The following is a 16,228-nucleotide window of genomic DNA, read 5'->3' on the forward strand; positions in this document are numbered from 1 at the left end:
CACTGTACCACCTACCTGCCCATTTCTAAAAATACACAAATTAATATAATAGGCAACATAATTATAGGGTTAGGAACTAGGCCTATGATTCCACTGGTAAAGGGAATTCCCTGGTCAGGAAACTCCTTCTATCAATGCAAGCCAGAACCTTCTCTGTTACTGATAATTTGAGAGAATTGACTAGAGCACTAACATCATACCCAGAGGCAGGACTTGATTTCAGGTGTTTCTGGCTTCTAGGTCAGCTCTCTATCCACTATACTACTGCCTCTGTGCTTCCCTACAAGAGACTTCCAGAGGAAGCTTCCTTTGTCCTAGGTTAGATCACTCTTATTCAGGACTGTTTTACTGCAGAAATTCACCCACTTTTAGTTAACCATAGCACTTCTTTCATCACAGGGCCAGCCCCTTGTCATGGGCCAGATCCTTGCTAAGACCCTTGTCAGTACCAGATAACTGAGGTATTGCTGTTTTTGTCTCCTTCTACCTGGGCTACCAGCCAGAGAAGCCACAGGCACTGAATGGGAGAAAATGAAAAATGAGAACAAGGAAGAAGAAACTTGAAAAATCATATATATATATATATATATATATATATATATATATATATATATATATATATATATATATACACACACACACATGAAACCTGCTCTAAGGTCCCCTTCTCTAAGAATGGGAAACCATAAATAATATTCACTAATCTTATTCAGACAGACAGCACTAGGACAGATCTGACCACCAATTCCAATATCATTTTCTTTCCCTAGGCCTGAACCTCTGAGGCATCACAAACTCTCACCATGGGCCAACATAGAAAAGCCTACAAATCCTGCTCACCACAATTAGGACACATGGGAGGAGACAGACAGACAGACAGACAGACAGACAGACAGACAGACAGACAGACACAGAAACAGAGACAGAGAGACAGAGAAGAGAGAGAAGAGAAAGGAGAGAGAGAATATCACACCCTACAGTTGTCACAGTTGCCCTGTTCCTCCAAGCCTCAACCAGTCCTTCCCCTGCACTGATACTCATCAACTACACATTTTCTCACCACTATCAATAGACCAGTTTGGTCCAAGATGCATCAGCTATGTCTCATTTCACTCTCTTAAATATCCTGGCAGAAATGCCAGTGCAATTGGCTGCCACTCAATTCTGCTGCAGGAAGCATCCCAGGGGAATCTCCCACTTCAACCTGAGGACCTGTCTGTATTTGCTTCCTTTTTGCTCCCTACAATTCCCTATCTTTCCTATTATATTGACACAAGCACTCTTGGTTTCTCAATTCAATCCAACAAGGATTTATTAAGTACCCACAATGTGCAAGTTAATGGACTAAATTCTTCCTCTAATTCCATTGCTCTCTTTCTAGGAAGAACTCAAGGGCTCTCTCACCCCACAAACCCTCCTTTATCTGTACCTGGATTGATAGATTGATGGACTGTCAGAACTGGAAAGGATTGATGTTAGAAGGCATCTAGTGCAAACTCCTCATTTTACAAATAAGCAAACTCAGGCCCAACAAGCAACTTGTCCAAGGTCAAGGTGGAAAGGACAAAAGAAAATTAAACCCATGATTTCATTGGAACAGGAAATTTCAGTGAGGAAACTGCCTCTGCCAATGGAAATGAAAAACTCTTATGTAACTTGTAGTCAGAAAATTACCAAAAATATAAACAGAGGTAAAATCCCCTGACTAGGGTCATCCAGTCAGTATGTGTCAGAGGTGGGACTTGAACTCAAGTCTTCCTGACTCACAGGTCAGCTTTTTAATAGTTAAGATGTTTCTTCAAAGGTCCAAAGTAAGAGGGCCAGTTAGTGGCAGCGAGGACCAGGACTCAGGTCGCCTGACTCATGGTCTAGTGCTATCATCCACTAGAGTGTGCTAACTCTCATTCCTTTTCAGATAAAAAAAATCATTACTCAGATTTGCCAAGGAAGGAGTATGTGCCTGTAAAGACCCATGGGTAGGACAGGTGGACCTGCATCTGGATCTTTTTTTTTTCACTAAAGGGTTAAACAAACTGGGGGGGGGGGGAACAAATAAACATTGAGGATCACTAATTTAGAGAAAAAGCAGTATTTAATCCAAGGGATCTCCACCAGCATGTCAGTCCTGGATTGCATCATGACCATCATATTTTGATAAAGAAAAGAACCAGGATGCAAGGCATGAAGAACAAAATTCTTTCTCTTGAAAGTTGGAGGGTGCCCTTTGGGCACCATTCTGCCTCTTCTTTCAAATTTGATGCAAGCAGAGGATTTGCTAAAACTTGCTTATTGTTTAAACAAATAATCATAATCCTTTGCATTTATATGGTGCTTTCTTCACAATCACCTTACAAAGAAGAAATAGTGCAGGTATTATATCCTATTTTTCAGATGAGAGAACCAAGAGAGAGTTGAGAGACCAACAATCACACTGTCATGAGTGTCAGTTAGGACTTGACTGAGTCTCTTGATCTCAGACTGGTACTCTGCCCATCATTCGATTTAACTCCTATGAGATCAAGAAAATTCATCAATCCATCAATCAACAAGCATTTCTTAAGCATAGCTATGTCCCAATTAGTGAGAATAATGAATCCCCTGAAGTGGTCTCATTGTTCAAATTCACACTGCTTATTTCCACTGGGCTGGAACCAATTACCACACTTTACCTAATCATAACTTTTTATAGTACAGATTTGAATATACAAATATAAATAGAGTGAAAGATCTACATATACTGAGACAATGACTGAGACAGAAAAAGAGACGCATACATACATATAGATTAGATGAAAGGTAATCCTAAACAAAGGCAGGACAATTTTTGGAAGCCAAGGAAGGTGCAGCTTTTGGGGAGCTCATTCTCCCACAGGCCCCATGCAGGCTCAAGCTTGATCGTATCTCTTGCCAAAACACTCCCTATTCCTGGGCCCTGTGGACTTGGGGGTTTCTGAAGGAGATTCTTTTCCAAACTATTTGAGAAAGGATAAAGGAGAAGGCAGAAGAAGAGATCTCCCAGAAGGAAATCTGAATTGAGCAAGATTGAGACCAATCTCGGCAGTAATCTCTGCTCGCAGTAGCCTTGGGCATCAGATAGGAGGCTTAGCCACTGACTGTGGAGTGCTGAGGTAGGTTAGTCAAACAAGGTACAGGCGATAGCTTCCCCCAAGGTCACAGGTAAACAGGCCAGGACTGAGGGCCTGCACTGACACACCCACACCGACAGACAAGGTTTCAGGTTCAAATTTCATTGTCGTTTACTACACACCCACATATTGGCTGGGCTGGGCTAAAAAGAGGAAGACGCATGGTCTTAAACTGATTCCTCTTAAGCTCAGGCTGTTATTTTGCCTGCATTTGAGAAATGGCCAAGAGGTAGGAACCTAGGGGACCACTTCTCATCTCTCTTCCTGAACCAAAAAGATGGTAAGTCACAGAAATCCTGGGGAGGGGGGTAAAGGGCGGAGATAGATCAAAGGCTATTTTTGCCAGCTGTCCAAGATTCTGGCATAAGCGATTGCCAGGGTTTCACTCGCTCATCAGTGCTGAAGCTGATTTCGTTCGCTTTTCGGCAAGCAGACATAATAGTCATACCAAGATCATTCAGAAGATAAAATCAAAACACTGAAAACAAGGATTATATTTGAAGTAAAGTGATGGAAATGTTCTCAGGTAAAACTCCATATTTTCATCCGGATTAGTGAGGTGGAGGACAGAGGAAGTGGGAAGTGAACTTCTTTCCCCTTTGGTTACTGACTTTTCATTTTAAAAGTTTAGAATTACCAGTTAAGGCTAACATTTGGAGGGAGGAACCTCTGGGAAGGGAAAAATGGGGATTTAAACTCTAATGCCTTAGGAAGGAGGGCTCTAATGAGAGAGAGAGCCATCCAGAAGGTGTCAGACTAACAGGGGGAGAGGGGGGTGGCATTTATTCAAAGTGAATGAGAGTTATATGTTCTGAAAATATTTTATTATAGTATACAGTCCTGGATTTTAGATCAGACAATCTGTGTTTGAATAATAGTATTGCTTCTTATCTATGTGACCTTTGTCAAGTCATTTAACTCTTCTTGTTCAAGTTTTCACTTCTCTAAAAGGAAAGAAGAAAGGATAGATAAGATGTTCCCTAAAGTCCCATAGACCCTAGAGATTCCAAATCTACGGTTCTCAATCTTTTAAAAAAATTATTACAAAGCAATGATTTCCATAAAAAAAGAAATTTTTTATGAAATTCAAGCCCTTTAAAAATCTTGAAGCATCAGTTCTTCTTTGAAAGGTATTGGAAGGCTTTGAGAAAGAACAAGTGACTAGATCCAAGATCTTACATTAGATGGGATGTCTGGCAAAGTGTTCGGGGAAAAGAAGGATTGGTTTGTAAGTTATATAGGGACATTTGGGGAACAGCAGGGTTGAATACCATTTGCCTTGTTCCTGGCGAAAGAGGGATTAAGTTAGTGAAGAGTGGAGTGAATGATGGGAAGTGGCAATAGGGTTGTGGACTTTTCCTGTCTGGAAAAGCTATGAATTAGTTTCTGAAAACTCTTATCTCCCAATGTCATATAAATAAGTAGAACTTTATTTCAGAGAGAATTTCTGAATCAGAGGATAAGAAATCAGAGATTTCAAAATCATTCAGAATTAGAATCCTGGGTTTATGTGAGGAAGGCAATGAAGTCTAATGGACTACCTAGAGGATAACCTTTATGTCCTTTATATCAGGGGTACGTGCTCTCCAGGGACTCCCTGCTCATTTCCTGAAATATGTGTACTCTTTCAACTTTACAATCCCTTAAATGGCTTATCTGATCATCCCTTTACTAATAATGGCTGCTCTGAACTCTCCCATTGCCCAAAAAGAAGAACTGAACTATAACTTTATTGGGTGGAAAGGGAAAGCAGTATAGATGAGATGAGAACCCAATATGTAAAAAAGAAGAAATAAAAGCTCTTGAGGCCTTGTATAAGAGCAAGAGTTATTTCAATTCTCCCCCACCCTGTTTCCTTCTCATAAAATTAAACCCTTATTGTAATGGTGGTCAAAATCCAAGTGGGCACATTTCAGGATAAGAACAAGCAGTTGATCCTGGGCACTTTGCAGTCCCTTAACATTCCTTCTCCTGTATATCACAGAGGTAAGAAAGCATATAAAAATTGCAGATAGCGAAGAAGCCCACACCAATCTCCAACCCCTCTCTGGTAAGCTGTCACACTTTTCTTTAGCCTCATTTCCCCACATTTCTCCAGGATAACCTCTCTTCTCTATGTCAGCTATATTTCCCATTACCCCTGAACAGAGGAAATTAACCCAGAAATATAGGTTTGTCTTGCATAATTTTTAGAATAAAAAGACTTCTCTAAATCTGGATATCTCTGGATCCCACATTTGTATCTCCCAGAAAACTATATCCAAACCCCTCTTTCATATAGCACTCATAATGAGATCATAAAAGCATGGGATTTAGATCTAGTGATGTAACCTAGTAGGATTTATCACATTTATCTAAAGAATGATAAACTCCAACTTGAGAATTCCTTAAGTTTAAGGCTCTAAGCTGCAGGAAATGAATCCATTCTCTTCTTTAATAAACTCTTTAGGTTTTAAATTACATGTATTCAACTTAACCAAAATGAGGAGTACTGGTATGCATGTGTTCCTTTTTTCTACCTAAGCAATCTCATCATCCTAATTTGTAAAATGGAGATTTCTACAGTACTTTTGACACTTGAATCCACTTAGCAGTAATTAAACACCTACTATGTTCAGGGTACTGTACTAACAGGAAAAAAAGGCAAAAGTGATAGAATTTCTCCTTTCAAAGAGCTTAGTGCCAACTAGAGAGGTCCAATATAATAAGTTAATACAAGATAATGAGGCAGGAGAGAGTATGACTACCGGAGGGAATCAGGAAAAGACTTTATGGAGGAGCTGGAGACAAAAAGGTTTCAGGAAGGCTGATCTGAGGAGAAAGGGCATTTCAGGCATGAGGGACAGTTTCAACTGTAGAGGGATAGGAGTTGAAATGTCAAGTTCAAGGAACAGCTTAGTAACCCAGGTTGGTTAGAATGAAGAGTGAAGAGACTAATATAATAAAGGCTTAAAAGGTAGACTAATCCAAATTGTAGAGGACCTTAAATGCCAATATGAGTAGTTTCTACTTTGTCCTCCAGAGGCACTAGGAATATATTAAGGATATTTGAGCAGCGGGTTGACCCGGTCAGAAATCTGTTTGGACAATTCTGTTAAGATAATTAACTGGAAAGAGTAAAGATTACAATCAGGGAAATCAATTAGGAATTGTGATATTACTATAGATAAGAAGTCATGGAGGCGGTAGCCAGCTGGATCAAAAGAATAGATTCCACAAGACTCAGAAAGGTAAGATGAGAGAGAAGAGAGAGAAGATAGAATTAAGAATAACTATCAATTTTTGAACCTGAGTTATTGGGATCATGGTCATGATGAAAAAGGGGGAAGGGAAGAGAGAGAGAAAGACACAGAGAGAGAGAGAGAGAGAGGGGGGGGGGGGAATTGTTGAGTTGACTGAGTTTGTTTGGGGGAGGGGAATATTAATTATTTATGTTTGGGATATGTTGAATTTGAGATACTATGGCAATATCCAAGTGGATAAGTTCGCCTAACTATTGGCAAAATACAGAGTTCAGGAAAGAAGTTAAATCTAGGTGCAACAGTATGGACAGTTGAGTTACTTTTCTTGAGTTATTTTCCAGAACTGATGGTTCAATTGAGCAACATCAGCTGTGTATCATTTATGCTTGTGTGTTATGACCAGGCCTAGCCCCATTGCAAGGGAGAGGTCAGGCTTCAGGAAACAAACAGGATTCAAAGGGCAAATCCTAAGATTGTAATGTAGACAAAATCCCTAGGCAATGGAGTATTTGGGGTTATAAACCACCTAAAAGTTGGGAGATGCTATCATCTAGGCAGCTAGAATATAAAGGTTTCTTTGTATTATAATTTGCACTGGTGATAAGGTCTCTGGCAATCCTCTGACCCTTTAAAAAGCCACCATGCAGGCAACTTCCCACCTTCTTAGACCAGGAGGATTCTGTAATCTATGTTAGCCATATGTGCCATCATTCAAAATGTTTCCATGGGGAAAGGGGGAGACAAGAAAGGCTGTCAGCATTAAACTGAATCAGTAAATTGAATTCAGTAAAAGAAACTGTCAGTGTGTATTCCTGCCTTGTGTTTGACAACTGTATCCTTACAGGCTAAATATTCATTTATAATTCTCTTGCTTGTATTGGTTTGGTCCTCTATACCGTCCTACTACTGGAGGGTATGAGCACCTGTCTTCACATAACCCATCTAATTTTGGCAATTGTCATTTTTTGACATCTTCCTCAATTTGCAAAGTATGAAGTGAAACCCCAGATTTGCTCTAATTTGCATTTCTCTTTTTATTAATTATTTGAGATATATTCAAATGGTTACTGAGTCTTCAATTAATTTGAAAACTATTTGTTTCTATCTTTTGAAAATTTACATATTGGGGAACAATTCTTTGTTCTGTACTCTTCATCAATGATGCCTTCAGAAAGGGGGCTTTGCTAGTTAGGGATTAGGTTAAAAGAAGGATGATTTTGTTTAATCTTGGACTTACAAATATCAATGGGAATTATACAATAAAGAAGAAACAAATCTTAACAATCATATCCATATCTCTCCTATCCTCAAAAATAAACTTCATTTGATCCATTCATCCCTGCTAGCTTTATCCCATATCTCCTTTTGTGGCTAAAGTTCTTAAGAATGCTATTTATAGCAGGTGCTTCTACTTCTTTTCCTCTCACTCTCTTCTTAACTCTAAGGACTGGCACCCATCCTTATAATTCAACTGAAACTACTCTCTCCAAAGTTAAAAATGATCTCTTACTTTCCAAGTCCAAAGACTTTTTTCTTAGATATCATCCTTCTTGACATTTCTATAGAACTCTGACTTTTGATTTCTCTCTTCTCAATAACTCCTTTTCCTCTAAGTTTTGATACCATTATGCTCTTCTGGTTCTCCTCCTTACTAACTCTTCTGAGTTTTCTTTGCTAGTTCTTCATCCAGGTTATGCCTGCTAAACTTGGGTGTCTCACAGAGCTCTGTCCCAGGCCTGTCCAGGCTTCTCTTCTCATTTCTTCTCTTCTCTTCTCTTCTCTTCTCTTCTCTTCTCTTCTCTTCTCTTCTCTTCTCTTCTCTTCTCTTCTCTTCTCTTCTCCTCTCCTCTCTTCTTTTCTCTTCTCTTCATAATATTTCTTCTCTTCTCTTCTCTTCTCTTCTCTTCTCTTCTCTCTATAATATTTCACTAGGTGATTTCAACAGCCAGTATGGATTCAATTATCTATGCTGATGATTCTCAAATCTACTTATCTAACCATAGCCTCTCTGCTGACCTCCAGTCTCATATCTCCCACTTGCCTTGTGGACATCTCGAACTGAATGGCCTATAAACATCTCAAATTAACGTGTCCAAAATTGAACTCATTATTTTCCCAAAAAAAAAAAAACTCTCCCTTCTTCCTATCTTCTCTATTACCATTGCATTATCATCCTTTTGGGAATTGAGGTTCAAGGTATTATCCTTAGCTTTGTTGTATCTCTTCTCTCCAACAGAGTGATATAGGCCCTCATCATTTCATGCCTAAACTATTATCACAATAGTTTGCTCTGCTCATTGGTCTCCCTACCTAAAGTTTCTTCCCACATCACTTCATCCTCCACTCAGCTTTCAAAGGGATATTCCTAAAGTGCAGATCTGATCATACCAACCCCCACCCTCATTTTATAAATGCCAGTAAGTCCTTATCATCTCTAGAATCAAATATAAAATCCTCTGAGTAGCACACAAAGACTTCTGTAAGCTGCCTTTCCCCACCCCTGATTTTTCCAATCTTCTTAAAGCTCATACTCTCCCACATTCTCCATGATTCAGTGGCACTGGCCTCCTTTCTGTTCCACTCTCTCAACTCTGGGCATTTTCACTGACTATTTTGCATGTCTGGATTGTTCTCCCCTGGCATAGATAGCTGTCTCCTGGCTTCCTTCAAGTCCCAATTAAAATCTTGCCTTATATAAAAAGTCTTCTCTCTGTCGATTATTTATAATTTATCCCATATTTAAAAATTTTTGGCCATAGTTCGTTTGCATGTCATCTCCCCCATTAGACCATGAGCTTCTTGAGAATAAGGACTATCTTCTGCCTTTTCTTGTATCTCTAACACTTCACACAGGGCCTGAAAAATAGTAGGTATAAAATTAATGTTTATTGACTAACACAACAAGGTGTGTGTGACCAATGTGAATGCATGGAAGCAGTTGGGAGCCCCATAAGCTAGAAGGAATCTTATCAATCATCTAGTGTAACTCCTTCATTTTATCAGTTTTCTTAAAGTTTATTTATTTAATTAATTTTGAATATTTTTCCATGGTAACATGTTCATTTCCTCCCCTTCTCCCATCCCCCTCCCATAACCAATGAGCAATTCCTCTGGGTTTTACATGTGTCACTGATCAAGACCTATTTCCATATTATTAATATTTGCATCATGGTGATCATTTAGAGTGTACATCCCCAATCATATCCCCATCAACCCATGTGGACAAGCATTTTTTCTTCTGTGTTTCTGCTCCCAGAGTCCTTTCTCTGGATGTGGATAGTGATCTTTCTCATAAGGCCCTCAGAATTGTCCTGGATCATTGCATTGTGGCTAGCAGAGAAGTCCATTACATTAAATTGTACTACAGTGTATCAGTCTCTGTGTACAATATTTTCCTGGTTCTGCTCCTTCGCTCTGCACCAATTCCTGGAGGTTGTTCCAGTCTCCATGGAATTCCTCCACTTTATTGTTCCTTTTAGCACAATAGTATTCCATCACCAACATATACCACAGTTTGTTCAGTCATTCCCCAATTGACGGGCATCCCCTCGTTTTCCAATTTTTTGCCACCACAAAGAGCACAGCTATTATAAATACATTTTATCAGTTTTTGCATGGCATCAATGTATTTTGTTTTTACCTCAGTAATTTCAGAACATTGGGCACCTTGCTCTTCTCTCTCCAGAACAGAGCCCTCTCTTATAACAAAGAGAAAGATTAGAGCAAAAACAATTGATAAAGCGGCCATTTCTCATAATGTATGCAACATTCTTTCCTGGAAGTCCTCCACCTCTCTACCCTTTCTATAGCTAAAGTTGTATTTCTTTATCTGTGTTCTGGTAGCAAGAGTTCAGCTTCCTTTTGCTTTTCATTTCATTTACTTTATAGTAGTCATTGATGATATTATTCTTCTGGATTTATTTATAAATCTTCCCATGTTTCTCTGAATTCCTCATAGTCTTCAATTCTAGCCATATCATATACTTATACATGTCTTATACATGTTTTTAATCATGTTGTCTCTTCTATTAGAAATTATTTCCTCAAGATTAGAGATGTTTTTGCCTTTCTTTGTATTTCTATCACTTAGCAAGGTGCCTGACATAATCACTGATTAATAAATGCTTGTTGACTGACTTACTAATTATATCACATTACATTTGTATGTAAGAAAGAAGACCCCAAATCTGGCAGCGTGATCCTCTCATTGCTCTAGGCAACTAAGACTATATATTATGGAAAAGGTGCCGTCATGCTTTATTAGTGAGAATTTCCTCCCCGGAAGTTCCCTATATCAGTTAAATCACAGGTCAAGATCCTATCCCTATACTTCATTCAGCTACCACAATTTCACCATTCTTTACTTGAAGAACAGTCACAGTGTTTCCAGTTCTAAAATATTGTTTAAAATGCTGCTCTAAATTTCTTACTGTATTTGTTGTTGTTATTCATTTGTTTCAGTCATGCCCAGCTCTTTATGGCCCCAGTTGGAGTTTTTTGTTTTTTTGTTTTTTGACAGATACTGGAGTAATTGTGAGAAATAAAAGCTATATTGATAATTTTTTTAATTACTACAAATATTACAAATAACTTCGTTTACTCCTAAAATGGTCATATTGGGCATTTGTGTTTTTTTCATAGACACAATTTATTCAGGTAATCATGCATTTACTACTTTAATTGAATTAAAGTGCTAGATTTAAACGAATCGAGCTTTTATTTGCCAGCTTCTGAGAAGTATGAAAATGTTTGAAGATCAAAGAAATGTTTCACATTAGAGTAAAGCAAAGAACAAGAGACTCACTGAATATTAGATCAAAAAGAGACCTCAGAGATCAACTAATTTATTCTTTTCATAAGAAAACAAAGCTCAGAAAAAGGGATCCACTTTCTTAAGCTGGTATATGACAAATCAAGTATATAACAGCTAGTTGCTAGTATATGACAGATCTAAGACTAGAACCCAGAAGGGCATCTAAGTTTTCTAAACTGAATGACCTCAAAGTATGGAGCAGAGTGCATAAATGCTCATTTTCAGAAAAGGATGTTAGAAGTAAATGACAAACCCTCAGATTTATTGAATCAACTTTTGGCTGATGAATCTTTGTCTAATTGGCTCCATTTCCTAAGCAATCAATACCAGTAATTCTGCTTACTTGGATGCTTCATTTTGATTATTGCAGACTTCTAAGAGCCAAAGGATTCCTGAGACTGAGACAATCTGATCTCTTCCTTTACAGATGTCAAGTTTAGGGGTTTTTTCCTTGATATGATGTCTCCAAATAGATGAGTTGGTGTTTTGGGTTTTTTTTTACATGCTGGAGAAAATGGAAGAAGAATCTGAAACCAAAAGAAAATTGGATAGATTTTCTCTTATTATCATATGGCGATTGGGTTAGAGTTGAAAGAGACATTATGAGACCTCGTCATAAGACCATACATTCACAAATCTGAGAGATCATCAGCACTCCTCATTTTATTGATGAGGAAGTTGAATCTTATGTTAAGTGACTTGCCCAGGCTATAATTAACAAACCCAAGAAGATCAAAACCCAAACCATGAATCTAAATCCTATGCTTTTTGGGGGGAGGGGGCACGTTAAGATGTTTTATAAGAGACTGGATCACACACAAAGCCTGGCCATCATGTCCCATGTCCAATAAGAAGAATCATTGATAGAAACTGGGACTTCATTTCTAAACCAAGTTCCCTGAATATCTCCTGATGTTCAAGACAATTTAAAATACATTGTTCCATGAGAGAGTCATGACTTAGCTACAATGTAGTCAATGGGAGAGCTCAGATAGACTGAGGCCCCAATGACTCTGTTTATGACACTGCACCAGGCTATTGCCATTCAGTGGCACTATGGATGTGTGAGGTTAGCAGATCACCAGGCTTGTGCTCACTACAAGTAGTAATGAGAAGGGGACTGTTGACAGCCAGCTTCAGAGTCAGGAAGACCAAAATTTCTGTTTCTTTATCTTAATATGAGATTGTTGAAAAACTGAATTTTGAGTTTCCTTTCCGTTTCAAGCTTCAGTTTCTCCATCTATAAATTGGGGATAATAATAACATACTTCATAGGATTGTTGTGAGGATCAAATAAGATAACATATTTAAAATTTTTGCTAACCTTAAAGCATTTGGAGACAGTTAGGTGGCTCAGTGGATAGAAAGCCAGTCCTAGAGACAGACAGAAGGTCCTGGGTTCAAATTTGACCTCAGCCACTTTCTCCCTGTGTAATCCTTGGCAAGTCACTTAACTCCCATTGCCTAGCCCTTATTGCCTCCTGGCATGGTACTAATACATAGTATTGATTCTAAGACAGAAGGTAAGAGTTTAAAAAAAACTTAAAGCATTATAGATATGCTAGCTATTATTATTAGAAAATGTATGATCCTATGCACCTATGAGACCCTGAATTTCTATGATTCTATAGTCTATTTGCAGAGGAACAAGACTAACATGCATAAAACAATTTTAAATAATTTCTTCCCTTTGTACTGAAGTTCTTGGAATTATTTATAGGTGTGTTGAAGGACAGGGAGTTATGGGAGTGCCACTTTGTAAACAAAAACAGAAACCAGAAGTTCTGTCAGGTCAACATTTTGAGAGTCATCTTTGCATTTATCTCTATACCTAAACTCTATTTAGTTTGTTCCAGAAAGTCCAATACTCAAATGAATCTGTGACCTCACAGGATCACATGTTTAGAGCTGGAAGTGAGTTTAGAGGCCATTGAGTCAAACACATCCACAGACACACACACTCATGACGTGATCTGTCAAAGTTCATTGTGTCAATTTGATTCCTAAGTGTACACAGTGGAAGTTTACCTGAAGTTAACCACAATGTGTTCCTCAATCAGCCAACAAGCATTTATTAAGTGCTTCCTGTATGCTGGACACTGTTAAGCTCAAAGGACAGAAATGGAAGTGAAAGGCTAAACGTGAGATAATTTCTTTCCCTCAGGTAGATTGTACTGTAATGAGAGATAGTGTATACATCCATAAGAATATAGATGAAGTTATAGACATAGATATGGATGGGTATATGTACATCAATCTATCATATATAATATATGACATAGAAATCTGAGTCTCTTAGGAGGAGCCTCATCTTCTCCTCTGTTGTAAGCAACAGTGACAAAAAGGAAGATGGAGGACTAAGGCCCAACTCCCCAGAGTCACAGAATCATTTCTGAGTTAGAAAAATGCATTTCCAGGGGGCAGCTGGGTAGCTCAGTGGATTGAGAGCTAGCCCTAGAAACGGGAGGTCCTAGGTTCAAATCTGGCCTCAGATACTTCCCAGCTGTGTGACCCTGGACAAGTCACTTGACCCCCATTGCCTAGCCCTTACCACTCTTCTGCCTTGGAGCCAATATTGACTCCAAGACGGAAGGTAAGGGTTTAAAAAAAATGCATTTCCTTTTTTTCTTTTAAAATCCTTATCTTCTGTCTTAGAATCAGAAGAGTGGTAAGAGCTAGGCAATTGGAGTTAAGTGACTTGCCCAGGGTCACACAGCTAGGAAGTGTCTGAAGCCACATTGGAACCCATGCCCTCCTGACTCCAGACTTGTCTCTCTATCCACTGAGTCACCCAGCTGCCTCAAGCCAATCCATTTCTGAGGCTACCCTACTCCTCACCCAAACACAAAAACACTGACCTTAGCAAGTGATTATTCAGCCTCCATTTGAACCCCAGTGATGGGATCTCACTACCTCCCAAAGTGGCCCATTCACTGCTACCATCGTTTTAAATTCTGCCCTCTGTAGGCTAGCAATAAATAAACCTAATCCCTTTTCTACCTGGCATGCCTTCAGATACTTGAAGATAATAATCATTCCTGCCTCTGAGTCTTTTTTTCAGCCAGACTAAATATTGCTGATTTCTTGGACGTTGGTATTGTAATAATGAAGAATGATTATGCCAAATGTAATATGCTAAATATGATATTTAGAAATTGGTTTGGAAATATATTAGTTTAAAAAGATTGTTTTGGTCGCTGTTTATAAAATAATTAACCCTTCAGTCACGAGGATGGTAGTAGCTTTTAACAATTTAATTTTAATATAAATATAGTCTAAGAAAGAAATAAGGAAGGAAGGAAATTTTTAAAAAAAATTTCCTCCTAGCCTACCACCCTAATCTTACCAGCCCACAAGAGTGTCTTCCGCCCGGGCCACCAATGCCAAATCACAGAAAGACTCCCAGCCAAAAATCTCCAGAGAAAGACCTCTCTCCTCTACAGTCTCATTTTTTATAGTCCCCTTTCTCCACACCACTTCCTTTCCCTGTGCGCTGGTCTGTCACATCTCAGGAACCAATCAGAGTGTCTCTGACCCGGACCCATAACCCCTAGTTCTGGGTTGCTCATGGGCTGGCTCCGACAAGCAGAAAGTTCTCAAACCTGGGAGGAAAGGGTTCCCTTTACACAGTATGCTATTTCCTAATCCTCCTATTATCCCATTCAGACTCTTCTCCAGGCTTTCCTCTTTGGCCACAATCTGTCTGAGGATACTGACATAGGAGAAGCTTCTTCATAAATGATTAGAATCATTTTATTCTTTAAAAAACTGTTTTATTCTTAATGGGGCTAATCAGGTAGGCTTAAAATGTCATGCTTAAAGGATTGTAAGTCAGTCAACAAACATTTATTAAGTATTTACCATGTGCTAGGTGCTAAATACTGAAGATACAAAAACCAGCAAAAATAGTGCCTGTTGTCAGGGAGCATAAATTCTAATTGGAAAGCTAACATGTAAACAACAGGGTCCACATGGAATAAAGAGAATAAATGGAAGGGCATTTCAGAGAGGACAGAAGGAATAAGGAGGAGGAGAGCATCTTGAAGAAGGTGAAGAAATTTGATTTGAGTCTTGAAGGGAACCAGGGAAGCTAAAAAGTAGAGAGGAACAAGGAGAGCACCCCAGGCATGGGGAAAAGCTGGTGCAAAGACCCAGAGAGAGGAGATGGGGTCCTGGGTGGAAAAGACCAAGTTAGCAAGTACAGTTGGATCACAGAGTGTGAAAAGAAGTATAAGGAAAAAACAAAGATAGGAAGGGACCAGATTGTGAAAGCTTTAAATGCCAAAGGACTTTATCATTAATATTGGAGATAATAGGGAGCCCCTGAAAATAGTTTATTGAATAGGAGAGGGGGTGACATAAGCAGACCTATATTTTAAAACAATCCCCTTGGCAGCTGCAAAGGATAGAGTGGCGCTGATGGAGTAGGTGGCATTGAACCAGATGCAGTTGTGAGACCCACACATTCTCTCATGTTTTACATCATCGGTGCTATTCACAACAGCCATCAATTGGCATGAATCTCTTTTGGCACATGAATGGAAAAGGAAACAATCTGAACAGAAGGATTGAGAGGGAGCAATGAGGCCACTCTTTCAACTAGTCATTCAACAAATTCAGGTCCATAGTTCTAGAGCTTAGATGCCTAGTTGGTCCAACCCTTTCATTTCACTTATGCAGAAACTGAGACCCAGACAGGTTAAGAAACTTGGCCAGGGTCACCTGGTAAAGGACAGAACTGATATTTGAACCCAAGTTCTCTGAGTCCAAATCCAATCTCAATTTTCTGTGTTCAAGGTTCAGTGCCAAATGCTAACATGGTCCAAACCTTAAAGAGGAGGTAGAGGAATGAGAGAACTTTCATCAACATCGATTAAGCTCGGCTTCCCTACACACACAGGTATTCCTGTTGGGTCTTTGAGACATGACTCAGATTCAAGTGGGGAATCTATAGACCTCTGGTGCTGTGATTTCTCTGCTCATAATAAAGCCAGATCTTTACCCAAAAGGATCTCCCAGCATCTTAT

The 16,228-nt window shown here is 39.0% G+C and overlaps 1 protein-coding gene across 2 annotated transcripts in view; it reads left to right on the forward strand.

The window, feature by feature from the left end:
* CORO2A (coronin 2A) overlaps positions 1-16,228 on the forward strand; it is a 175,182-nt gene that overhangs the window by 87,288 nt on the left and 71,666 nt on the right. The window contains exon 1 of one of the 2 annotated variants that reach the window (XM_001363470.4): positions 2,783-3,426. The exons of the other annotated variant lie outside the window; for it this stretch is intronic. Coding sequence (XP_001363507.2) covers positions 3,424-3,426 — 3 coding nt within the window. The 5' untranslated portion in view covers positions 2,783-3,423. Of the gene's footprint in view, positions 1-2,782; positions 3,427-16,228 lie in introns of those variants that run through there. 2 annotated transcript variants of the gene reach the window in all.

Source organism: Monodelphis domestica, chromosome 7 (genome assembly GCF_027887165.1).
Source record: "Monodelphis domestica isolate mMonDom1 chromosome 7, mMonDom1.pri, whole genome shotgun sequence".
In the NCBI taxonomy this organism is placed as follows: domain Eukaryota; kingdom Metazoa; phylum Chordata; class Mammalia; order Didelphimorphia; family Didelphidae; genus Monodelphis; species Monodelphis domestica.